Source organism: Lepidochelys kempii, chromosome 5 (genome assembly GCF_965140285.1).
Source record: "Lepidochelys kempii isolate rLepKem1 chromosome 5, rLepKem1.hap1, whole genome shotgun sequence".
In the NCBI taxonomy this organism is placed as follows: domain Eukaryota; kingdom Metazoa; phylum Chordata; order Testudines; family Cheloniidae; genus Lepidochelys; species Lepidochelys kempii.
The window spans coordinates 42,278,066-42,302,966 of NC_136384.1; the positions used below are offsets into that span (position 1 = coordinate 42,278,066).

A 24,901-nucleotide genomic window follows, 5' to 3' on the forward strand; every position below is an offset into this window, starting at 1 on the left:
TTTTGCACGCGCGCGGTTTGGTATTCTGTAAAGTAATTTAAATGAAAATCCAGGATTATAACTGGAATGCAGGGTATTAATTACCAAGTGTTTGTAACTTCACTTCCATGTGTATTTAGCAAATGTTGAATAGTTATTGTGACTTTTTTCTGTATTGTAGATTAAATTAATTGCCAAAACAATTGAAACTAGTGTGATTATATTACATTATTTTCACAAATAAAATATGCAGAATTTTGCAAAAATGTGAATTTTTTGGTGCAGAATTTTGAATTTTTTGACATGGACTCTCCCCAGGAGTAGTAATGAGATTCTGTAAACAGATAACTTATACATTTAGTAAAATACTTTTCGCATAGCATTATCAATAAATACTTTCAAATCCCACATTATTTCATCTGCTACTTCAGCAGTAGTCAGGAATTGCTAAACATGCGTTCCCAATTTGCTTTCTTTTAGCAGGAACAGTAAATGCACAGGCTCCATTGTTGCTAACTTTAGCAGGAGTACAATACAAGAAAATAAACACCTGATTCTTTTAAAAAAAGGAAGTCTAACTTGCATGCAGATCTATGGATGTATACTTTGTGAATCTACCTTAGACCTCTCCATAGAAACTGGACAAATATTTGCGGTATCGTGTAGTAGCTTAGCTTCTCTTCTTTGGTTCTTTTATACACCAAGGCACCACATTGTTTCAACAACCAACTGAAAAGAAAATCTGCATAAAACTCACTGTTACTAATTAAGGGCCTTCATGCAGTAGAAAGCAGCTCCACACAGCCTCACTGGCTACAAAACTTCATTTATGAAAATACTTCTCCCTAATAGTGAACCTGTGATGTACATTGAGTCATTAAGCAGCTGCCTCAAACTACCTCATTATAACGGCAGAAAGCCCAGTTACCATATATAGCAATCACGGTCCTGTAAATGGAGGGGGGACTCACTGAGTTGGGTTCCTCACTGACTGATTGACATTCAGATAGAACAAAACTTTAGAATGGGCCACAGATCCCAGAGAAATCTCACTGGCTGACAAGTTCTACTCTTAAGTTCAGTCAAGGAAATGGGAGAGGAAATCCTAAGCAACTCAGTAGGCAAGCCCCCTCCAAAAGCAGCAAAAATGAGGTAGACAGAGGAAAGGTAATAGAAGTGGTGGACCTTGTCATTTCTAGTAATCAAGGAGGGGAAACAGTAAGAGAAGTACCCCACACAACTCCAGTTTTACCTGGCCCATAGGCTGGCTAACTCTCACACTAGGGCAACAGACAAGCTTCTTCCTCTGACCACAGAAACTCTAGGCTTTATAATGGACCTGGCCCTCCTTCTGTTCCAAAATAGCAAGTTGCTAAGCATGGGATTTTCCTTTGCATAAGCTTCCTTACCTCTGAGTTCCTTTGCTACACAAAAGTCTCTTGCTGCTGATTGGCATGCCTGTGAGGAACCCACACCAACAAAACACCCTCTCTCTAAACTGAGCCAGACTTCTGTGCAGCCAGCATCTGGGACATACAAGGTGAAGAAGAACACAGAGAGCTTTGTTTTCTCCTCTTTCTGGATCATGTCCTAGGTTTTTCTGTGAGTGTTCAATTGTATGTGTAGTTAAGAGGTCACTAGCACAGTCTTATGCTCAATAGGACAACATGGATCTCAGAAACAAGATAATGAAATATTTATTCATAGCAACCATTTGAAAGTACAAAAGAGAAACTTCACTAAACATATAGACTATTGTAGAAAAAATGGGGGGTTAGTTGTATTAAGAGGCTAAATTTAACCTATATGATTTTAACATTGCAAGAATATTTTAAAACTATTAAAAAAGTTCTTCCACATTTTAGAAGAATTCTGAGTTTCAGTGAACACGGGCAGTAAATGGGAGTTTTGCCAGGGAGTTTTCTAGGTAAAGGAGGAGTGACTACATGATCCTTGGGATAAATTTGTTTGTTGTCCTGTGACTGCTTGATTGAAGTTCATAGAGTTTGGGGGCTTGTATGCTGAGCCTAGCTCCCTCTTAGGCAAGGTTGAAAGCTCTTCCTAATGAGGCTCTAAATCAGCTGCTGTAGCAGATGACTGGCAGATAGCTAATGTAATGCCGGTTTTTAAAACAGACATGATCCTGGCAGTTACAGGTTGGGAAGCCCCATTTCAGTACCAGGCAAACTGGTTGAAACTATAGTAAAGAACAGAATTATCAGACAAACATGATGTGTTGGGGAAAAGTCAACGTGGCTTTTGTAAAGAAAAATCATGACTCAATCATCTAATAGAATTCTTTGAGGGGGTTAACAAACATGTGGACAAGGGTGACCCAGTGGACATAGTGTACTTGGACTTTCAGAAAGCCTTTCATAAGCTCCCTCACCAAAGGCTCTTAAGTAAAGTAGGCAGACATGGGATAAGAAGTAAGGTCCTGTCATAGATCAGTAACAAATTAAAAGACATAAACAAAGGGTAGGAATAAATGGTCAGTTTTCACAATGGCAAGAGGTAAATAACAGGGTCCACCAAGAATATATATTGGGACTAGTGCTGTTCAGCATATTCATAATGATCTGCAAAAAGAGGCAAACACTGAGGTGGCAAAGTTTGTAGACAATACAAAATTATTCTAGATAAGTTCAAAGCAGACAGTAAAGAGTTACAAAGGGATCTCCCAAAACTGGGTGATTGGGCAACAAAATGACAGGTGAAATTCAATGTTAATAAGTGCAAAGTGCACTTTGGAAAATATAATCCCAACTATACATACAAAATGATGGAGTCTAAATTAGCTGTTAACACTCAGGAATGAGATCATGGGTAGTTCTCAGAAAACATCAGATCAGTGTGCAAGCAGCAATGAAAATAACCTAACGATGTTAGGAATCATTAGGGAAGGGATGGATAGATAAGACAGAAAAATCATGCCACTATATAAATCCATGGTATGTCCACACCTTGAATACTGCATTCAGTTCTGGTTGCCCCATCTCAAAAAAGATATATTAGAATTGGAAAAAGTAAAGCGAAAGGCAACAACAACAACAAAAAAAGATAATGGGTATGGAAAGCTTTTATACAAGGAGAGATTAAAAAGACTGGAACTATTCATCTTAGAAAAGAGATGACTCAGAAGGGATATGATAGAGGTCTATAAAATCATGAATGATGTGGAGAAAGTGAATAAGGAAGAGTTATTTACCTCTTCACATAACACAGGAACCAAAGGTCACCCAATGAAATTAATAGGCAGCAAATTTAAAACATACATACTTCTTCATACAGTACACCGTCAACTTGTGGAACTTGTTGCCAGGACACACGGTGAAGGCCAAAAATATAATTCTTTTTTGAACCCAGTTATACAAGTTCAGGGAGGATAGGTCCATCAATGGCTATTAGCCAAGATGGTGAGGGACACAACCCCATGCTCTGGGTGTTCCTAAACCTCTGACTGACAGAAGCTGGGACTGGTAACAGGGAATGGATCAGTTGATAAATTATCCTGTTTTGTTCATTCCCTCTGAAGAATCTTGCACTGGCCACTCTCAAAAGACAGGATACAGAGCTAGGGGGACCACTGGTCTGACCCACTATGGCCATTCTTATGTTCAGCTTTCAACAGTGAGCACAAAATGTGAGAAGTAGTGTCCAGATATAGCTGGGGGTCAATCCTGTCTTTTATGGAATCTAGCTCTCATCCAATACTAGCAAATTTCCAAGAATACCCTAAGGCCACAATACTACTTATGCAGTGTAGGCCAGCCATGGATGTTTTAGCCACTATGTCATTCAGGCCTACTTTGAGCAGTGATCTACAATCCTCACCTTCAATAATCTACTTTTTTCAGTGAGTTAGATTTCTTGCTCTCCCTCCTCCTTTCCTTACAACTCAGTAACTGCAATTTCCATGTTGGTGCCTCAGGGGACACTAGCTGCAGGTTTCCTCACAGTCAGTCTCATTTCACCTGCAACCCATATCAATGCTCCCACTCAGTGAAGTAGTCACTCATTTCATCTGATCTGAAAACACTTCCCTCCTATCTCTCTGTAGCTGGATTCCCACTCTGACAAATATCTTGTCTCCTTCAGTGCTTTCAAACTGCCCCCCCCCCGCTACCCAATCCTCCTGCAACTTCCAGCCCAACAACATCCACCAGTTCTCCTCCACTCTTCCTCTTAGCCCCCCGCTCCCCTTTCCTCTACTGAATCATTCCTTGGCTCTCTTCACCACTCTTGGTTCATTTGCCCCTCTCTGCCTTCACAAGGTTTACCCTAGCAACCTCCTGTCCTCACTCACCTCCTCAATCCCAAAATATGCTTCCTCCACTTTTGCTCTTGCACAGCTTAACACTTACAGCAGAAATCCCTGTCACAGGGTTACAAGGTAACTGCACCTGTATTTCCCCCTGCCTGGTCCCTTGAGGGCACTCATTTAAGGTTTCTGGGGCCCAGTCATCACCTCTGTTGGGTGAAAACTGCACAGGCCTTACAGTGTGATTTCTACAGCAAGCCAGTCTTCTGTCTCTTCGAGAGCTACAAACAGTGTATTGCCAGCAGTAACAAGTTACCACAGAACTCTTGCTAAGCGAGTACCTTTATTCTTAAGGCAAAAGCGTCACAGAAAAGACATAAAAACCAACAGACGCTACTATGGGCACGTTCAAACCTTACTAGAGATCACCCATCAGTCTTATGGGGCCCTGGTAGACAAAAGTTTTTCCCACCCTTTGGCAAAGGTTGGAGCCTTTGGACAGAATTTCTTGTCTGTTTGCTGAGTCAGAAAGTAGGCCCTGAGTCAGTACAAGGGCAGCCTTCTTAAACCAAAATCCCTTTATCTTTCCAGTCTCTGAAAACCCAGTATGAACCAGTGTATGCAAATCTCCCCAAGAAGTGGTCTCTCTCTAGAGATATTTACACGATTCACCTTAATAGCCCCCACTGTTTTTGTTCCTAAAGGTGTTGTGGTAAACACCCTCACATAGTAGAGCACAATCATACATACAATACCTGGCCCACAGTGATACATAAATTTAATACAATACATTCCCCTAGAGATAGTGCATGTGGCTGCAATATCTGTCACAGTCCTATCTATTATAAATTCACTTTCTCCTTCAGTTCTGCTATCCTCCTAGCCAGGCAGTTCTATATATTCAGCTTCACTGAATCCCATATTCACAACCTCAGCCACCTATTTTTTGCCTTTGACTCCCTCCTTAAACATCCCCCACTCCTGCTATCTCCGCCCTTTCCATATAAGGTTTCTTTCCCATCCCCCAAAGGAAAGATCGGCAAGATCTGTAAGACCTCTCTCCTCCCATCATCAATACTGAGACTTTTCATCTGCTCTCCTCCTCCAATTCCTCCACATGCTCCATGCCAGCTTGCCTCCTAATCTTCCTTGCCACCATGTTCATTGTCTCCTGCTACTTTCTCCAGAGATTTGTTTCCCCATAAACATGCTCTCATTTTCCCATCTTAAACACTGACTTCACTGTGACCTGCCTCTTCCACTAACATCCATTTTCACTTCACTTCCAGACTGAGTGTGCCATTTACAACTTCCACATTGAGTTCCTGCTCCTCCAACCCCATCATTGACCCCTTTGACTCCAGCTCCACCCCTCACCACTCCACTGAAACTACTGACTTAGGATAGGGCTACGCTACACAGGCATAGCTACAGTGCTACAGCTGCACTACTATAGCGCAGACACTTCCTACATTGGTGGTAGGGGGTTTTCAGTCATCATAGGTAGTCCACCTCTCTGAGAGGCAGTAGCTAGGTCAACAGAAGAATTCTTCCATCCACCTAGAGGGTTACATCGACCAGAATATATTACACAGGGTGCATTCTTCGCAGCCCTGAGCTACAGAGGTAGGTCAATCTAAGTTATAGGCATAAGACAGGCCCACTGCTGATCCCATGGTTAAATCCCAGGACCTTTGCTCCACCCTCTCTCTCTTGACATCAGTGCCTTTTGACATTAACCCTCCCTATTTCTTAAAAATGTCATACATTGGCTTTTATGATTATTCTCTCATCTTATCTCCTATCTCTCATTCAGACCTGTTGTATTTCATGTGATGTCTCCCTCTCAACTGTTGTAATAACGGAGCCTACAAATTTACCCTAACTGTGAGCTCAACTGTGGAAAAGCAGATAAAATTTTACAAAATATTCCAAAAATCTGTAACAAATGTTGGTGGGAAAAGGTGCAAAAGGAAACACTAAGACTGAATTAGTCCAAACAAAAAGGCTTATTAATATAAAACCAGCACTGTACTAAGATCACACCTGCTAAACAAGAGAAGCACAAGACTGGGAATTAATGAACCACAATTGGCATGTCGAAAACTAGGCCTAACTAACTGTTGGACAAAATAACGAGATGACAAGCTGGTTTGCCCATCATTCCCTTTTTGGGGTCCTCAAAAGAGAGAGACTTGGGAGGTAAAATTGACAGTCGCAAATGGTGGCTGGCTGAAAGTCAACAGAACAGGATGGAGTGAGCTTTGCCATCATGGCTGCCACTCCCACCATCTCTTGGGACCCCAGGATGTGTGCTGTGACACTGTTTGGCCTTTGTCATCCGGATCCTGAAGGATGTCCTCACCAGATCAGGCCAGACGGTGGGACCCGGACACCACCACTTCCACCGGCTCAATCCCGAATAACATCTTGGATGTGAGACAGTGGGTGTCCTTTTCCTTCCCCATCTTATTTCTTCTCTTTCCAACTTCTCTCCTTTTGTTGAGTAAGAGTCTGGCTTAGCTAGCCAAAAGTGTATATTTTGCAACACTGCTGTAAGCCTGTCACCAAAGAGACAACTAAAAGCAGTGCCCTGAACAGCCCAATTCCGGTATGAGTTTGCCAGGTCTTCAGAGTGGCGAATAAGACCAACTGCCATGCCTGAGTTTTTCCAGCAGCAAGGATGCAAGTGAAAGTCAACACCAAAGACAGAAGCTGCATTCTCAATCGTGGCTGTTTCTTTTCTCTCCCCTCTTATGTACATTTGTCTTGTTTTGTTCACTAGGAAACAGGACTGGACTTCAACAGGAGCTACTCCAGTCCAGTTCAACTACCTTCTCTTTTCCCCAAAAAAGGACAGTTACCATCTTTAATGTCATCTAAGGGACTGTCAAACAGAGGGGTTTTCCACTAAAGGCTCTCGCTAGCTAAAGAAAAAAAGGAATGTTGTTAAAATTAAAGCCTTACTTAATACCTTTTATTTCAAATGCTCTCTTTTTCCTTTTTCTGTATCTTTAATAAAAGACACAAAGAATGTTTAATAGTGTGTTTGCCAAGGTACTTATCAAGCTGAAATCTCTGTATATCAAACCCTGAACTTTGCCACTATTTAATGTTGTATAGTGACAGAGTCATATTAACATCTTTGACTCTGTGGGCCCATATAGTCCATTTAAGTTAACACAGCACATCTCAGGGTGCATGTTCTCAAGGAAAAAGTATATTACCATGTTAGCTAACCCACGGAAATAATGTGAGGTAAAATCCTAGTGAAGACAAGTAGTCTGTAGTTTTCATGTTAAACAGGTCCAGTTAAAAGTATGGAGCAGGGAGCCAACCTAACATAGGGTAGAAACACTTTTCTGAGTAAAGACAAGGTCTCAGAACTATTACCTTATTATATCATCTTCCACTCCCTTTATTCCATCAATGTTCCCAAGTTTTGCCACCCATTAGTCTCTCTCTCCTATCATTCCTTGAGTATAGAATAAACTCCCTCTCCCACAAAATTTGTAAAAACACTACCTTATCCTTCTTGAGACACATGTCTCACCAGCCTACAAACAGAAATGAAAGTCTCTGGTAAGTTAGTAGTCATGTTCTTGTCATTCTTAAATTACACTAATCTAATTAAAGACACACACACACATAATTTTCATCCTTACCTAGTTCAGTAACTTGTCTATCAAAAGGACAGCGAACTGCTCTGCCATGGAGAGGAAGCCGAGTAAGACAGTCATGGCAGACGGTATGACCACACAAAAGCAGCCTGGGAACTTTATCACCTTGCAAAGAAAATACATCTTCACAGACTCCACACTCAAGAACCTATAAATCAAGAGACCATTTTGACCAATCAGAAGCAATCACACATCAAGAGTTAAGTGGCCCATGTTACAGTGGTAGCTCTTGTATAAATAAATCTACCATGCAGCTGCACTCTGAAACCAATTAACCCCAGCAATTGTCCCATTAGATAGTTCTTCCTTTGTGGATTCCAGTCATGATTTGCTTTTGTACAGCCCTTTCTCTCTGCAAATGAACTGAAGCATGAGCACTGTCCATCACAGTGTGAACCCACTTACTGCGAGCCCCAAGTAAAAGGAACCGAAGGCTGGCCCTGGCCAACTGTTTGTCTGACCTAGGGCTCTTGATGGGGAGCCACTCCATGGCCCAGCTGATTCAGTGCACCCCAGGACCTCCCTACCACGTAGATAGGGCCCTACCAAATTCACAGCCATGAAAAACACATCATTGACTGTGAAATCTGGTCTCCCCCATTAAATCTGGCTATTGTAGGGGGGTCACAGTACTGCCACTCTTACTTCTGCATCACCTGTAGAGCTGGGCAGTCAGAAAGTGGCGGCTGCTGGTTAGGCACCTAGCCCAGAAGACAGCACTGCCGCCAGCAGCAATGCAGAAGGGTGACATGGTATGGTATTGACACCTTTACTTCTCCACTCCTGCTGGCATCAACACTGCTTTCAGAGCTAGGTTCTTAGCCAGCAGCTGCCACTCTTTGGCCACCCAAATCTGAAGGCAGTGCAGAAGTAAGGGTGGCAATACCGTGACCCTCCTACAATAACCTTGCCCCACCACCCTCTTTTTGGGTCAGGACTCCCATGGTTACCACATGGCTAAATTTAAGATTTAAATATCTGAAACTAAGAAATTCAATTTTTTTTTAAATGGACTGTGAATTTGGTAGGGCCCTACTCACAGGTCCAGCCACTGGCCTGACACCCCACCCCATTCTGGGAACCCACTCGCCTCTCGACAGCCTGCCCCCTACCCTCGCACCAGCTCACAGGACCCAGGGCCGCCCAACACAGCAAATCATCCCTCTGCACTCGTGCGGGCTTCTCCATGTCCCCACCGGTGGCCACCCCCGAAGCCAGGGCAAGCGGCTGCTGCTGCACAGGGTCTGTTTTATGCCATCGGGAGAAAACCCTTAGCCGAAGCAGCGTCGCCACCCTTTGGCAGGAGCTGTTGTGTGAACCAAGCGGGCACTTGGGCGGACGGGTGCCGTTCCTCTCACCTTCACAGCAGCCCCAGCCGGCCCCCGCCTGCCGCTGTGCCGGGGACCGGCATCGAGCCCCGCTCCGGGGCCGGCCTTGTTTACACCCATGGCCGCCATCTTGGAAAAGGGAGGAGGAACGAGCCACCGACGCGCCAATGAGCCAGCAGGGAGAGAGGAGCGGGCCACGCGCTGACACTACCGGCCTTGCGCTGTGATGTCACCACACGAAGCGTCCACGCAGGAATGAAAAATAATCTTAACGGGTTCATCCCTGGCGGCCGCCGTGTTCACTACTGCGCATGCGTCTCCTCGCACAGCCCACAGTGACACCTAAGGGACGCATGAAGACTACAATTCCCATCATACAATGGGTCACATTGTCGCTCAGAGGCTCGCCAAAACTACAGGTTCCACCGTGTAATGCTCTAACTTCATCTCAGTCACCTCCAGGAAGACTTCAAATCCCAGCATGCAACGCGATTAGTCTAGGTCCCCAGAAGACAACCCCACCCGCCCGGGTCCCTCTTCGTCCAGATGGTCTGTGAGCCTCTGGGATCAAGGGGAGCAGTGCATGCTGGGGCCTGTAGTTTCTTCCGGGTCCTGCTCCGTTCCAACTGGCACGTTGCATGCCGGGAAACGCACCTCCCGGTTCTCTGGACCGCGGTCAGCTTGGCTCAGGCCGTGTGCAGACCTCTATCGTTGTTTCTTTCGCCATCAGCAGAATCTTGGCCTAGGTGAATCCCGTAGGCGGCGAAGGCCCAGAGCGGGGAGGCCGAGGCAATGGATGTGAATCAGCCGAAGCAGGAGCATCTGCTGGCCCTGAAAGGTACCGAGACGGGAGCTCACCGCCCCTCCTCCTGCCTGGGCCTCAGCCTCTCTCGCCAGCCGGGGGCGCGGGGTGGCCCCTGCCCTCGTTGCCCGCTCCAAGGCTGTGCCGGGAGATGCGGCTCGGCCCTGGGTGGCCTCAGGCCGGGTCTCTCCGCCGGAGGAGGGGGAGGAACCAAGGCGGAGGCCGCGGCGGGTCTGTACGGGTGGGAGTGTGGGCTACTGGGTGGAGCGCGGAAGCGGGCCGGGCCCAGTGCGGGGTGGGCCGGCGTCGGTCAGGAGTGAGGGTGCCCTGTTAGGTTCCGGGAGTTGGGCATGACGAGCCCAGAAGATAGGCCTCTGCCTCGCCCCGCCAGCGCCCGCCCGCCCGTTAGCCCTGGCAGTGGCTGGGCTGCTCAGGTAGAGCTGCGGTTCCCTACACCGAGTGGGATGACGAGCAGGCTGGGGAGATTAGCGCTTTTCAAGGAAGAATGAAGCACTTCGTGTATGAAAGATAAAATACATAAATATTGTCCTGATGTTGCCTGTATACAGAAGCAGTTGCTGTAGTTGTCACAGAAATATTATCGTGCGGTAGCAAATGTGGGAGGAAGTGGTTCACTGGTCCCTTTTTCAATGGGATATGGGCAACGCTTGTGCTAGACGTTGGCACTATGTCATATATATAATGTCATATAATATCAGGGTCGGAAGGGACCTCAGGAGGTCATCTAGTCCAACCCCCTGCTCAAAGCAGGACCAATCCCCAATTTTTGCCCAGATCCCTAAATGGCCCCCTCAAGGATTGAACTCACAACCCTGGGTTTAACAGGCCAATGCTCAAACCACTGAGCATGTAATCGGGGGACGTGGGTTCTGTTCGTGGCATTGTTAAAGAATCTCTCTGTAGCCTTAAGTCCCTTATCCTTCTCAGCTTCACTCCCTTCAGCTGTAAAATAGGAATAACTGTTGTACTTAAAGTACTGCACAGGATCTTTACAGGGGGAATAAGGCAAAGTGCCACATATATTGGTAATACATGTATCAATCAACACTGTATCATATGATATATATTACACTCTCACATACAAGCACACTCCGTCTTGTTGTTACCAACTAGTTGCTCCCCTTAACTTCACTGGCCAGGTGAGTTAGATGGGGGAGGGGTGGAACTAGGCTTCTGCCCAGCCGGTTGGATACTCCCATGTTGACAAGACAAGACCCGGGGTCCTCTGCAAGACACCTCACATTTATAGCAGCTTCCCTCTCATGCAAATCTATGCCAGATACAAAATCTGTGTCTGTGTCCCTTGGTCTTTTGTGCTGCTTCCTTCTGGGTGTTGTCTCAATGCTGTTCAAAGAGGGTGTTTTCAAAAGAAGGTGCTTGCCTCTAACCCCCAAGGCCCTCAATATGTCTGCTCTTCTTTAGTGAGCCCACTTGAGAAGTTTTATTGTTCTTGGGTCTGGCTGCCATCCTCTCTCCAATTGTTGCAGGTGTCTGGAGGTGCTTGCCTTCCATGCCTCACTTATTCACACCTCCTTCATTCAACAGGGCAATTGATTAAAAGCAGGGGGGAGATCTTATTCTACTTCTAGCAAAAAGAAATTTCTTAACATTATACCAAGGCTCAATACAAAGTTTTCTATATAAGGATGTTGTATGAAAATACAGGCATAATATGAGATTTATCTAGATAACCACCTATCTTTATATAGTACTGTATACTCCTGGGGGAATTCTGCGCCACTGCATGGGTGCAGAATTCATGTCCCCTGCAGATTTCTTTGCTTCCCTGCAGAAAAATGACTTTCTGACTGGGAAGCTGCAAGAGTGGTCACATGCCCCTCACCAGCAGCATGGATGTGTCCACAGGTGCTGGAACTAGCAGTGCGGAGGGTGCTAGTGCACCCCGTGGCTTGAAGTAGTAATAACAACCCAAATACATGGTTTCCGCTTTCAGCATCCCCACTATAAAAACTGTTCTAGCACCACCGGGTGCGTAGACCAGCCGTCGGAGAGGAAAATCACTGGGTAGGGGGGCTGTGGATGCCCTGTTAGGTGGCTCCTACCCTGCACCAGGCTCAGCTGGTAGTTCCGTCTGGGCTGGGGCTGAGGAAGAACAGGACTTCCTCTTCTCCCTCAAGGAGCGACCAGGGCTGGGTCAGACCCACCCCCAGCAGCCTCTCCCAGCTACAAGAAGCTCCACACCTCCTAGCCCCATTGCTCCTCAGCCGCAGAGGGAGGGGTCACTGTATGGGGAGCTGTGCCTCTATCCACCCAACCCCGATGTAGTCCAGACCCTCCATGAAGTTCCTTAACCCCCCACTCCAATTGGCTCCATCCCACTGCACCTGGACCACCCCAACAAGCCCCCTGCTGCACCTGGACCTTCACCCCACCAAGCCCCATTCCTCCAGCACCCAGAACTCCCCAATGACTCCCTGTGCATCCAGAGCTCTGTGTGTGTGTGTACGCGCTTGCAGAATTTTTAATTTTCTAGTGAAGGATTCCCTCAGGAGTAAGTACTGTGAGCTCTTTGAATGAAAAAGTATACAAGTACAGAATGTTTTATTAATTGGAGGCTCAGGTATTTACAGTCTTGACCAAACAGATTGGAAGAAACACCAGATTGGAAGAAACAGGTGGTGGAAAAACTGTGCAATACTTTGAAGGTGAAGAGGAGAAACTAGAACTTCGTTAGGAAAAAGAGAGGGTGAGAGAAGATCTTGTCTGGAAAAGGAAGACTATTTTGGTGGTAGTGTTCTGCATGGATTGGAGAGGGAAAGGCTAGAAAGCTTCTGCAAGTCACAGAGCATATAAACACCATTGACTTATGGGGGTGAAAATCCTGTGTTCTGCAATACCTGCAGTTAGCAGATGAGTTTTTAGCATGTGCAGCAGAGTGCTTGCATTTGCTATTCATTGGGCTGACAGTATATAGAATACTATATTTTTGTCTTCTAACTCTTCTTTGATCAACAGACAACTGCAGACTTAATTGATTCCTTGCCTCCACAGTCCAGAACTGATAAATTCATGTTTTCTACATTCTTTGAGTCTAATTTGCAAGAGAGCACAACTCCACAATGAAGCGCTGACCATTTTTGCCAGAAGTGAATTGGGACCTGTAACAATGAGAGAGAAGAGCACTAAATAATGTTTATCTGCTTTTCCTTTTTCTTGGTCAGTAAAAATGATATTGCTTCTGGTATTGTTTATCTACCATTGTGCTTTTGTGTTCATATTAAGTAGCAATAATGAACAACTTAAGATGAAGTCCACAATCCTGTAATCAGTTGAACTCAATGGGGCTACTCAGGTACATAAGTTATACATCTGCATAAGTGATTGCAGAATTGGGGTTTTAAGCCATGTCTATACTAGCGATCTTACAGCGGCACAGCTGTACTGATGCAGCCGCACTGCTGTAAGATCACTTGTGTAGCTATGTAAGTGGGAGAAGCTCTTCTGCCGACCTAGCATTGTGCACGCTACCACTTATGCCGGCGAAACTTGTTTCACACTCCTGAGTGACATAAGTGGTAGTGAAGACATGGCCTTAGTTGAATCTACCTCATGTTAATACGCTCACTTTTAAAACACTCCTGAAGACAGTATATTGGTTTTAATGGTGTTAGTTTATTGCTGTCTAAAGCAGTTATTGAGGTTTCAAATGACAAAATCAAGCTGCTTTTCCATAATAAAAAAAAATCAACAGTTCTGCTGTTTCAGAGTAACAGCTGTGTTAGTCTGTATTCGCAAAAAGAAAAGGAGTACTTGTGGCACCTTAGAGACTAACCAATTTATTTGAGCATAAGCTTTCGTGCGCTACAGCTCACTTCATCAGATGCATGCATCAGATGCATCTGATGAAGTGAGCTGTAGCTCACGAAAGCTTATGCTCAAATAAATTGGTTAGTCTCTAAGGTGCCACAAGTACTCCTTTCCTAGTTCTGCTGTTGTAACAACTGATTCAAAGCAAAATCTTTTCTTAATACACCCTTGTTTGGGAGATAGGGGACTGATAAGAGGTATAAGTAAATCCCTGGGCCTGCAGAGAAGTCAGTGTAGCATTAATGCCATAGACTTTGCAATTAGAAGGAAAAAAGGAATTTAGAGAGAACTCAAAACAAACCTGTCATAAACGTGTGTCCCTTTCAACTCCTAGAATTCAGTCATTGCAATGCAGTAGCTAAATGATCCGAGTCTAGTGTTTGTAGTATTACTCTCTATTGTTGGTATCTGTTAGAACACACACAGATTATTGAAAATTTGGAAGAAATTAGAGAGTAAAGGATGCTATGAATTTATTCCATAATTGGTAATGCTGTTTGTGCCCATTATCTAACAGGCAATTTAACCTTCATCTGAGAGAGAGAGAGAGAAATGTTGAATTTTGGAAATGAGGGAGTATCCTATTTAAAGTTTTCATATAATAGCATGACTGATGTATAGCTCTGAAGTTTGGAGCTAAGACTGGTTGATATATAGTTATGCTATGGAATTGAAATAAGAAAATCTTTATTATATATTGTCTGGCATACTTGGAGTTCAGAACAGCTTCTTGGCTAATCTTCTACTTTAAATTATGTGTAACTGTTAGTCCTATTTCAGGGAGTATTTTTTTCATCATCAGTAATTATAATCTGCAGTATATTATTCAGTTTCCTTCATGGGAGTAGAAGGAAGATACTGTTTCAGATTTGTATTTAAAATTAGTATTTTCTTTGTTCTGTTTGCCCCCCATCTCCCCTCTTTTTTTTCCGGACTGATAATTTGAGAGGATATAATAGGTTTTAACGTCAAGCTGGTGGTAACTTTATCATATGACTGTTCATGTTTTAAATGAAATCCTGGTGCTTTTAGTGGATAGCGTTAGGTATGCATGTTAGGAACATAGTGCCATAGATGCATGGTAATTTGTGGGTAAATACAGTGGCATACAATCTGAGGGTTCCATTGAGGCATGCTTAACTGGGCAAAATGTCTTCACATCAATTTCATATGACCACAGAAATGGGTGGGTGACGGAGGAGAATACTGTTTGGGGGGAATAGCATAGGTTTTTCCATGAAGAGCAGATCATATAAGTTTTATGTATGTTTTTTGTTTTGTTAAAGTTTAAAATATACTTATCTGGTGTTTTAAAACACTAGCAATGATTAAATACCAGTAAGTAATCACTGTGGTAAAGTATAAAGCATTCTGATACATAAATATAAATATTGCTAGTTTATCTTTACAGCATTTTGTTTTACTGCAAAATATTCTAGCAATATATGGCTTAATATGGCGATATCTTATTCTTTACAATACTTCTGCTTTAGGTCCTGTTTTCTTCTGATCTGTGCATCACATGCAAGAAAAGATTTTTGTAAATAAGATGCATTACGCTTTAGAGTTGAGGATCCTAATCAAGAGACTGTTTCTTTTATTAAGAATAACTGGATTCCTACAGTACCAGCATGGAAATAGTTTTGCACTATCGACCATTTCAGAATGACCTCACAAAATTGCAGAAACTTGTGGAAGAAACACTGAAGGAGTTTCCTATTCGGCAACTACCAAGATTTGTTCCCTGGTTTCCAAATGATTCACACAAACTTCCCCTCAAGCCGAAAAGACAACCACCTATTATTTCTGGTGAGAAAGCAGAAGAAGTGAAACAACTTGTTGCCACTTCAGAACCTCTTATTGGGCAACATTATGACTGCACAGTAGACCTTCTGGAGTTTCAGTCTAATTTGAAAACTGGTCAAAGTTTAATCCAGACACAAACAGTGCACGCACAAATTCATTCAAGCAATCTGGAAGTACAACCAGCAAATGAAAAACCAAAATTGAGAAGGTCTTGGAGTATCTCTGTCCCTAGTCCTAAACTTAAAGAAAAAATTCTTCCTTTATCTAGAGAACTGCAGAGTAATTTAGAAAGACTGAAGCTACATGCATTTTATAGAGCAAAGTGGACAATTGAACAATCTATTTGTAATAATCAAACTCTAGAGGACATTTGGATTAAACTGAACACAATGATCAAACACAATGAATTGCCGTCTTGCAATGCTACAATCCAGAGATGTGTGGACCAGATATGGGTTTTCTGTGACATATTATACAGTGAATATGTTGGCAATCTTCTTAGAGAAAGATTAAATCTTACTGGGAGAATGAACTTGCTTGTACATAAATATGGAATTATATTTAGTTTGTAATTTTAAAACCAAAGGAAATAGTAATATTACTGTCTGGAATATTAGGGTTTTTTTTAAAAATAGATTGCAAATATGCAATATATGCAGAAGGACTTGAAAACAACTGATGAATTCAATATCAGAAAACTATATTAACATTAGTTTGATTATCAGCAGGGTAGCCATGTTAGTATGTATCCACAAAAACAACAAGGAGCCTGGTGGCACCTTAAAGACTAACAGATTTATTTGGGCATAAGCTTTCGTGTTTAAAAAACCCACTTCTTCAGATGCCACCGGCCTCCTCATTTTTATTAGTTTGATTAAATTGTTTGTTTACATATAATTCATGGTCAAACAAAATTATATCCATGTATTTTGTAGTTATTATGAACATTAGAATAGCCTTTGTGGTTTTTTCCCCCCTCCATGCATAGAATCAGAGTCCACTGTCCAGTGACTCTTGCAGATGAGCTGTTTTAGGAAAATGAAATCTATACTTCTGTCAGATAGAGGACTTCCTTCCTGTACTGACTGAGTTGAAATTAGGAGGAGAGAAAAAGTACAATGTATTTTTTTAAGTGAATCATCATTGTCACCATGATGGATTTTGCTTTTGTCCTAGCAAGAAGCTGATTATCTCCAGGAAAAACTCTCATTAGGATGAATAGTTTACATTTAAAATGTAAACTGACTTCCATTCCACACAAAACTTGCCACCTCATGCTTATTATGAATTATTTGCTCTGAAATACCAAATAATAAAGGTAAAGATTAGAGAAAAAGTTTATATTGTAGTAATAAATTCTTTCACCTCCATTATTTTATGCCTTTTGTACCGATATTTTTTTGGTGTCCCTGCTTTTCGATCTCATTCCTCCTACATTTGAGCATCAGTAGCTTATAATTATAGTGGTGAACAAAAAGAAAGTGCTAGGTTAATAATTATTAAACCATCTGCATCTTGGAAAATTAGTCTGACTAGCTTGTGAAATTGTACATATTGATAATATACTGGTCCTACTGGATGCATTGGTAGGTTAAGATGTTTGAATGCAGCATGGCTTGCAGTGACATGAGAGAAGAGACCCATCTTCAGTATGAATGTTGAATATGCTCCCGTCCTCTTCAGAGGGTCTGTTATAAACTGTAGAACAGGTACCTTGGGACCCTGTAGGAGTGTATGGGCACATATTTCTCTTGGAGACCTCTGCTAGGAAGTTTACGGTTACGCTAGCTGTCTTGGAAGAATCTGTATCCTAGCTAGATGTAAATTTTTACAGTAGGCGGTAGCTATGAGGGAAGGAAGGAAAAATAGTTAGTGAATGGGGATCCCAGGATGTTGGACAATGTCCTGAAGGCCATTGTGTTGGATTGGAGTACAGAGAAAGAGAATCCCCATTTATTTCTTGGAAGACCCAACTGTTCTAAAACTTAATCATTTTTAACTATTGGCAAATGTTGTTTCCCACTTTAGAGGTGTAAGTAGTAATTTTACATTGCAAAACCCATTGGGAAACATAGTTCGACAACTCTGTTTCTAACCTTGTTTGTTTTCAATAAATACACACCAGTTGCTATCCAAAGCAAAAATCTGAAAATGAATGTGATTTTGATTTAATTGGTAAATTAACAGTTTAGATGAGAAGTGTCTATATTTGGCCTAATGCTTCCATCCTGCCTCCTCCACTTTAATGTTCATTGTGAGTACTATTGATTTAATCTCATTGCAGTTCTTTTGGAATCTCTTACCTCTATAACAAATCAATTAATCACTAGGCATAACCATTTGCCATGACACTGGTAGGACAGATGTCTGACCCAGCAGTATAATTTCTTCCTTCTGACTCTCTACATGTACCTCTTGCTCTTGCCTGAATGCTCAGTCTTTTCTATTGAGATATGGAGGGGTTTTTTAAATCTTTTAATATTTCTGTTCAATACGACTGCATTGAGAGTTTCATAGGATAACCCGGAGCCTGTATTAATTTAAAAGCTTGCATAGCTAAATTGCATAGTTTAATTTACTGTTCCTGATATCAGCAAAATTAGTAATAGAGAGACAAATAGCCCTTGTCTAGTCAGAATTTTCTTCCTTTTAATATACTATATAGAAAAGAAACTTTGTGGTAGAGAGCAGTGTAGAATAAGCTTAAGTACCTCAGACTACCACACTTCTTTTATCTTGGGCGATAACAAGAAAATCCAATTTTGGGCCCTGATCCTACAAAGACTTTACATAGGCAGTAGCTTTATTTAAGTGAGTAGTCCCACTGAAGTCAGGTTCTGACCCTGCAAAGATTTATGCATGTAACTTCACTCACATAAGGAGTCCCCACTAAGTAAAGTTACACACATACATAAATTTTTTCAGGATCAGGACCTTAATTTGTGTTTCGTTTATGACTTCACAGTGCGACAGGTTATATCACTGTAATCTGGGTCTGTTTTAAACATATAATTAAAATTGAACTAATTTTATCTAGCTATACGTGATTGGTATCCATTTTCTGACTTAAAATTCTTGATAAGAATTTACTGTGAGACTCAAATAATTTTAGGACTTTTAGTATATGTCCACTTTCTTCAGGGCTTATAGTTTTCTGGATAACTGCCGATGGGTTGTGAACACCCAATACTGTCTATTAAAAGGATTATTTCAGTTAGTCCTGATTTACAGTCTTAAACCGGGAACTTTATTTTAATTTGTTATAGAAATGCTTAGCTGAAATGCATATGTATTTAAATCTCCTTAGTATTTTGCTTGCCTTCATTCTGGCCCGTTTCTCCATTACTGTGTTAGATGCTGTCAAGGTTCCTTCCCCACTCTGAACTCTAGGGTACAGATGTGAGGACCTGCATGAAAACCTCCTAAGCTTATTTTTACCAGCTTAGGTTAAAACTTCCCCAAGGTACAAACTATTTTACTTTTTGCCCTTGGACTTTCTTGCTTCCACCACCAAGCGTCTAACAGATATATAACTGGGAAAGAGCCCGCTTGGAAACGCCTTTTCCCCCCAAAATCCTCCCCAAACCGTACACCCCCTTTCCTGGGGAAGGCTTCATAAAAATCGTCACCAATTTGCATAGGTAAACACAGACCCAAACCCTTGGATCTTAAGAACAATGAAAAAACAATCAGGCTCTTAAAAGATGAGTTTTAATAGAAGAAAAAATAAAAGAATCACCTCTGTAAAATCAGGATGGTAAATACCTTACAGGGTAATCCGATTCAAAACATAGAGAATCCCTCTAGGCAAAACCTTAAGTTACAAAAAGACAGAAAAACAGGAACATCCATTCCATTCAGCACAGCTTATTTTATCAGCCATTTAAAAAAACAGAATCTAACGCATATCTAGCTAGATTACTTACTAAGTTCTAAGACTCCATTCCTTTCTGTTCCCGGCAAAAGCATCACACAGACAGAGAGAGCCTTTGTTTCTCCCCCCCTCCAGCTTTGAAAGTATCTTGTCTCCTCATTGGTCATTTTGGTCAGGTGCCAGCGAGGTTATCCTAGCTCCTTAACCCTTTACAGGTGAAAGGGTTTTTCCTCTGGCCAGGAGGGATTTTAAAGGTGTTTACACTTCCCTTTATATTTATGACAGATGCACTCTTTACAGGAAATGGGATTGGGAGGGGAAAGATGACTTTAAGCCACTTGTGTCTTACCCTACACTGTGGGCCTGGCCGTTGGTGTGAATTATTGTATTCCCAACCTCAAGCATTCAGGAATCATAAATCAGGCCCCCCAAAAGTCGTAAGATTATATTAAAATTCATGCAATTCTTTTAAATAATACATTTTGGGTCTTTTTATTTGCCTTTTTGTTTTCGAGCTTTTAGAATTCATGTTCATCTTTTTCTATGTCTCATCATTGTGGCAGACTTTTTTTAAATGAAAGCTGAGAATTTCATATAGTTGCATGACTTAAGAACTGCAGTTTTAAGGAAAATGCCACATATTGTGAGACTTGTGATAAAATCACAAGAATTAGGGGCAACGGTGAAATTAGAGTAGTCCTAAGACTTAGAACTAATTTGACTTACTTTGTGTCCTGTGGCCTTCAGTGGGAAGCAGAGAATAGCCAGAGTTCACCAGCAGTCCAGATTCATCCCATCTTTCCCATGATATGTTCTGGGTATGTGGTGTGGGAGACAAGCATAGACCTGTTGCAGTAGTTCTATATTACGGGCTGAAAGTGCTGTTGCAGGTCCCCTGCTCTCGGGATATTTTCCAGGGGCAATTTATCACCCCTTTATGTTAGAATGGCATAAAGAGGCCAGGGTGGGAGGGGGTTCTCACCAGTGTTTACAATGGAGAGATAGGTTTCAGAGTAACAGCCGTGTTAGTCTGTATTCGCAAAAAGAAAAGGAGTACTTGTGGCACCTTAGAGACTAACCAATTTATTAGAGCATAAGCTTTCGTGAGCTACAGCTCACTTCCTCAGATGCATATCGTGGAAACTGCAGCAGGCTTTATATATACACAGAGAATATGAAACAATACCTATTCCCACCCCACTGTCCTGCTGGTAATAGCTTATCTAAAGTGATCATCAGGTGGGCCATTTCCAGCACAAATCCAGGTTTTCTCACCCTCCACCCCCCCACACAAATTCATACTGTCCAATTCACTTCAATGACAACAATCCATTGTCTCCAGTGGGTGCAGTAAAAGTCCCCATATAATATTTGGAAGAAACATTAAAGCAATCCACACATAGCCTGTGCAGCAAGAATGACATGATGCCCCATGTTACTTTTTCAAAATCACAAACAGACCTATATCTAGTCTTCTAAGGGCTTGTCTACACTGGCAAGTTTTGTTGCCAAAAACTGCCTTTTGGCGACAAAACAGCAAGAGTGTACACACTACAATGGGACTTTTGTTGTGAAAAACACCCAGTTTTGGTGACAAAAACTTCCACCCCTATGAGAGACTTTTGTCTTTTCCCCTCCCTTTATTGTTGACAAAGAGCCAGTATAGACACTGCTGAATGTTTTGTGGACAGAACTGGCTTCTGCCAGTATCCCACAATGCCTGCCCTGATTGCTCTGCTCAGTGTTTTGATCTCTGCTGCCCTGCAGGCATGTGCCCCTCTCCTTTCAAAACTCCGGGAAGTATCTGTGTGCTGCTTCCTTTGGGGAACAAACAAAGAGCAAATCATTGGAATACTCCTGTTCTGCCCTGCACTAGGAACACAGCAGCAGGCAGACTGCTGCTTCACGGGGCAGGGGACAGACTGCTGTGCTGCTTTGTGAGCTCTCTGTGCTGAGGAATGGCAGAGCTGCTCATGGTGCTGCTCTCGGCAGCTGAGGGGGCTGTGGGAGAAATTGAAGAGAATACCAAGATGTGCAGCGATGAACTCTTCCTTCCCACAACACTGCACTGTGGGATACATATCCATGGTGCATTGCTCACCCTGTCGATGATGGTGTCCCCAACGTGGACATGATCTGTTGACAAAGGGAGCAAGTGTGAACACCCTTTGGCAATTTTTGTTTTGTCAACTTTTGGGTGTCGACATAAGTTTTGTCAACAAAACTTGGGTGTGTGGACAAGCCCTAAGTGCTGAAAGTTTTTAGAAGCTTGATGGAAAAGTTAAGTTTGGTGGGCTGGTTAATCATATTACTTTTAATATGAATATTGCAGGAAAGAGTCTGGGATTTCACTTGGTGATATTCTTTTCAGCTTTATGGCATGAACAAATTACTCAGCTGAGCGCAATGAAAAGATGCGGGCATCACTACAGAGTCATTGCACTTCCATAGGAGGTTTAACGGTTTTCTAAACAAAATAAAAGCTAATGGAACTGCTGCAGTGGTTGTGGAAGGAGCGATTACTAATCCAGTTGCTCCTCTTCCCAGATGAATTTACCTTCATTTGAATCCTGTATTTGTCTTAAGGTGTGAAAGGGCATGTTGTTCAGTGCAGTGCTCCAGTGTCCCACCAACGTTTTTACGTAAGTTACAGTAACTGTTTGCCAGCTACTAAATGTTCCACCTGTTACACTTACTATGCTGCTGTTTGCCTAATATTGTGCTGATTTCAGTGGAATGTTGACAGTTGTCAGCAGAGCAATAAGGAAAATGAAGGGTGTAATATTTGTTGTTGTTTCTGCACTTGGGTAAGGAGGCATCCAGTCCCTCTTGATGCAGACCTTATGGAATATACCTTAAATTCTCATTTATTGCTTATATTTACTCAAGACAACAAATCAGGCTGAATGAAATAAGATGTTTTCACACTCTTCTTCATTTTATGCCATTATTACCACTGACAGAGGTGCAGAATTCATATGGCCTGCATATTTCTGTGCTCCCCACACAGAAAAATGCAAAAGAAATCTGCGGGGGGAACCTCTTCCATGGCAAACCAGGCAGTGTGTCTGTTCCAGCACGTCTGGAGCAGCCTCAGAGATGCAAATCACTGCAGGGGGAGAGAGGCTGGGTGTGCGTATGTGCCTGCGGGGGAGACGTCGATCACTGTCAGAGGGTGGGGCTGGGTATGGGTACCTGCCAACAAGTGAGAGGGACTCTGTCCCTTGCTACTCTGACTCACCAGGGGCATGGAAGGATGCATGTTTTTATTATGCAGGAGGATTTATTCTGCCTTTCCTTGAGGCAGAAATATAGCAGCCTGTCTGCTAGTTAATTGATCTCGTTTTTTGAGGCAGAAATGTAGCAAGCTACCTGTATAGTAGCATTGTTAATGTTCCTATTGTTAGTTAACTGTTCCCATCCTCAGTCAATTCCTCCAGGAGCATAAAACCTTGAAAAGTTTTAAGGCCTCTTCATTGCCAGAGTGATGTGCAGCCTTATAGATGACAGTAAGAGAATCAGCTGGGAAGATCTACGTGCTTTCTCACTGTTTTTCCTGTGCCAAAGTGGCACAAAGGGTTTAGATTATAGCTCAGGATTTATTTTACTTACCCATTTAAAAAAAAAAGACTTTGAGGGCAAATAAAACATTTACCAAGCAGTCAATAAAATGTCAGGACACTCAGAAACAAGCTCTTCCCAAATTACGCAGCCAGGTCAGGATGATGATTAGCAAAACTGTATGAAAGTTTGAGCAATTTAAAATGACTTCTTTAATTTATTTATTTTATTTATTTTTGCTGTTTGGTGTTCTGTAATGTAATTCAAATGAAAATCCAGGATTATAACTGGAATGCAGGGTATTAGTTACCAAGTGTTTGTAACTTCACTTCTATGTGTTTAGGAAATGCTGAATAGTCATTGTGACTTTTTTCTGTATTGTAGTTTAAATAAATTACCAAAACAATTGAAACTGGTGTGATTATATTGCATTATTTTGACAAATAAAAAATGCAGAATTTTGCCAAATTGTGAATTTTTTAGTGCAGAATCCCTCCAGGAGTACATTATGCCTTCTTCAGCTAAAATCTCCAATTTACACCTTCCCATTAAAAAGAGCTTTGCTTATGGTTCACTTTTGTAATATATCCATTCCCTAAAACAACTGACTGTGCCTCAATTAACCATCTCATGTAGGTGTCTCATATTGTAGCATAAATTATCACATGAACCATTGCACCATGCCCAAATGCATACCCGAAACAATCAATGATTTTACCAAGCTGGCATCAATGAATGCTGAGTAGACTAATGAATGTGAAATGGCACAAAAGTATAGTAGAAATGAAAATTCATCAGTCGTTCAAATAGCAACTTTCAATGCAAGCTTGTCCAGTTTATTTTTCTATAGCCTGAAGAGATACTGAGCTGAAGGTTGCCTTGATCTGCTACATATAATTTATTTCCTATTTTTAAATTGTAAACAATACATTCTATATGAAAAAATGAAGGAATATTATTTATATTTTGGAACTCCCAGATTATTAAATTACTTTGCCGAGAAGCTATGACTTACTGATAATTGCGCTGTTGAATATTAGATTGTATTTGTTTAATCTTGTGAGTCTTGTTACACTTAGTATTAGAGGTAAAGCTTAACCAAAAATATTGTAAATGAGGGGAACACTGGTTTGCACAGACGAACTGCAAATGTTGGTCCCAGCAAATAATTTTATTCATATGCATTTAAAAAAAATACTGAGCCTTTGTCTAGAATTTTACATCTTCAAAGCAGTTTGCAGAAAATGGTCCTGATCTTGCAAACATGTATGCAATAGAACTCAATGGGATTGGTCCTGCTTTGAGCAGGGGGTTGGACTAGATGACCTTCTGGGGTCCCTTCCAACCCTGATATTCTATGATTCTATGATTACTGTCATGTGCAAATGTTTGCAGAATCAGGACCTGTGTGTGTGTGTGTGTGTGTGTGTGTGTTTGTTGTTGTTGTTGTTGTTTTGGGGGGTGGGGTGGGGTTGTTTCTTTGTTTTTTTTCCTATTCTCCATCTGGAAAATAATCTCTCTTGAGGATAAATCCCAGGCACCATGATATAGATGAGGCTACATAATTTGAGTAAGATGGTTTAGATCAGCCTTGCAAAATTCTACTTGTCCCCTTTCCTGGGGCAAGATTGTTTGGTTTGTTTGACAGGTGAGTAAAATCTCATTCATTTTGTTTTTTCATTATTGTAGTGTAGAGTTTGTGCCTAGGCCATTACATTTTCATGATAGTTTTGCAAGGCTGATTTAAAGTTTGTGACGGCA

The 24,901-nt window shown here is 42.1% G+C and overlaps 3 protein-coding genes across 14 annotated transcripts in view; 2 read left to right on the forward strand and 1 right to left on the reverse strand.

Annotated features, from left to right (window-relative positions):
* Window positions 1–9,562, reverse strand: part of TRIM23 (tripartite motif containing 23) — a 48,772-nt gene extending 39,210 nt beyond the window's left edge. The window contains exons 1-2 of one of the 3 annotated variants that reach the window (XM_073344073.1): window positions 9,279–9,462; window positions 7,906–8,068 (exon numbers count right to left, since the gene is read on the reverse strand). In XM_073344073.1, the coding sequence (XP_073200174.1) occupies window positions 7,906–8,068; window positions 9,279–9,377 (262 nt within the window). In that variant the 5' untranslated portion in view covers window positions 9,378–9,462. Of the gene's footprint in view, window positions 1–7,905; window positions 8,069–9,278 lie in introns of all 3 variants that reach the window. The other 2 variants (XM_073344074.2, XM_073344072.2) reach the window with 2 other exon arrangements.
* Window positions 9,563–9,998: 436 nt separating this feature from the next.
* The window catches only part of TRAPPC13 (trafficking protein particle complex subunit 13), a 49,261-nt gene continuing 34,358 nt past the window's right edge, over window positions 9,999–24,901 (forward strand). For 5 of the 8 annotated variants that reach the window (XR_012158897.2, XR_013635767.1, XR_013635768.1 and 2 more), the window contains exon 1: window positions 9,999–10,086. Coding sequence is in view for 1 of the 8 variants with exons in the window: in XM_078852778.1 (XP_078708904.1) it covers window positions 10,041–10,086 (46 nt within the window). In the remaining 7 variants the exon portion in view is untranslated. Of the gene's footprint in view, window positions 10,087–13,161; window positions 13,249–15,691; window positions 15,709–20,699; window positions 22,222–24,901 lie in introns of those variants that run through there. The other 3 variants (XR_013635770.1, XR_013635771.1, XR_012158899.2) reach the window with 3 other exon arrangements.
* On the forward strand, window positions 10,001–16,877 carry SHLD3 (shieldin complex subunit 3). 3 transcript variants are annotated; one of them, XM_078852781.1, is made up of 2 exons: window positions 10,001–10,086; window positions 15,393–16,877. In XM_078852781.1, the coding sequence occupies exon 2, from the start codon at window positions 15,531–15,533 to the stop codon at window positions 16,275–16,277; it is 747 nt and encodes a 248-aa protein (XP_078708907.1). In that variant the 5' UTR covers window positions 10,001–10,086; window positions 15,393–15,530; the 3' UTR covers window positions 16,278–16,877. The 3 variants fall into 3 exon arrangements, with proteins under 3 accessions (XP_078708907.1, XP_078708905.1, XP_078708906.1); XM_078852779.1 differs by lacking the exon at window positions 10,001–10,086 and adding an exon at window positions 13,161–13,248; XM_078852780.1 differs by lacking the exon at window positions 10,001–10,086 and adding an exon at window positions 13,165–13,248 and having other exon boundaries at window positions 15,505–16,877.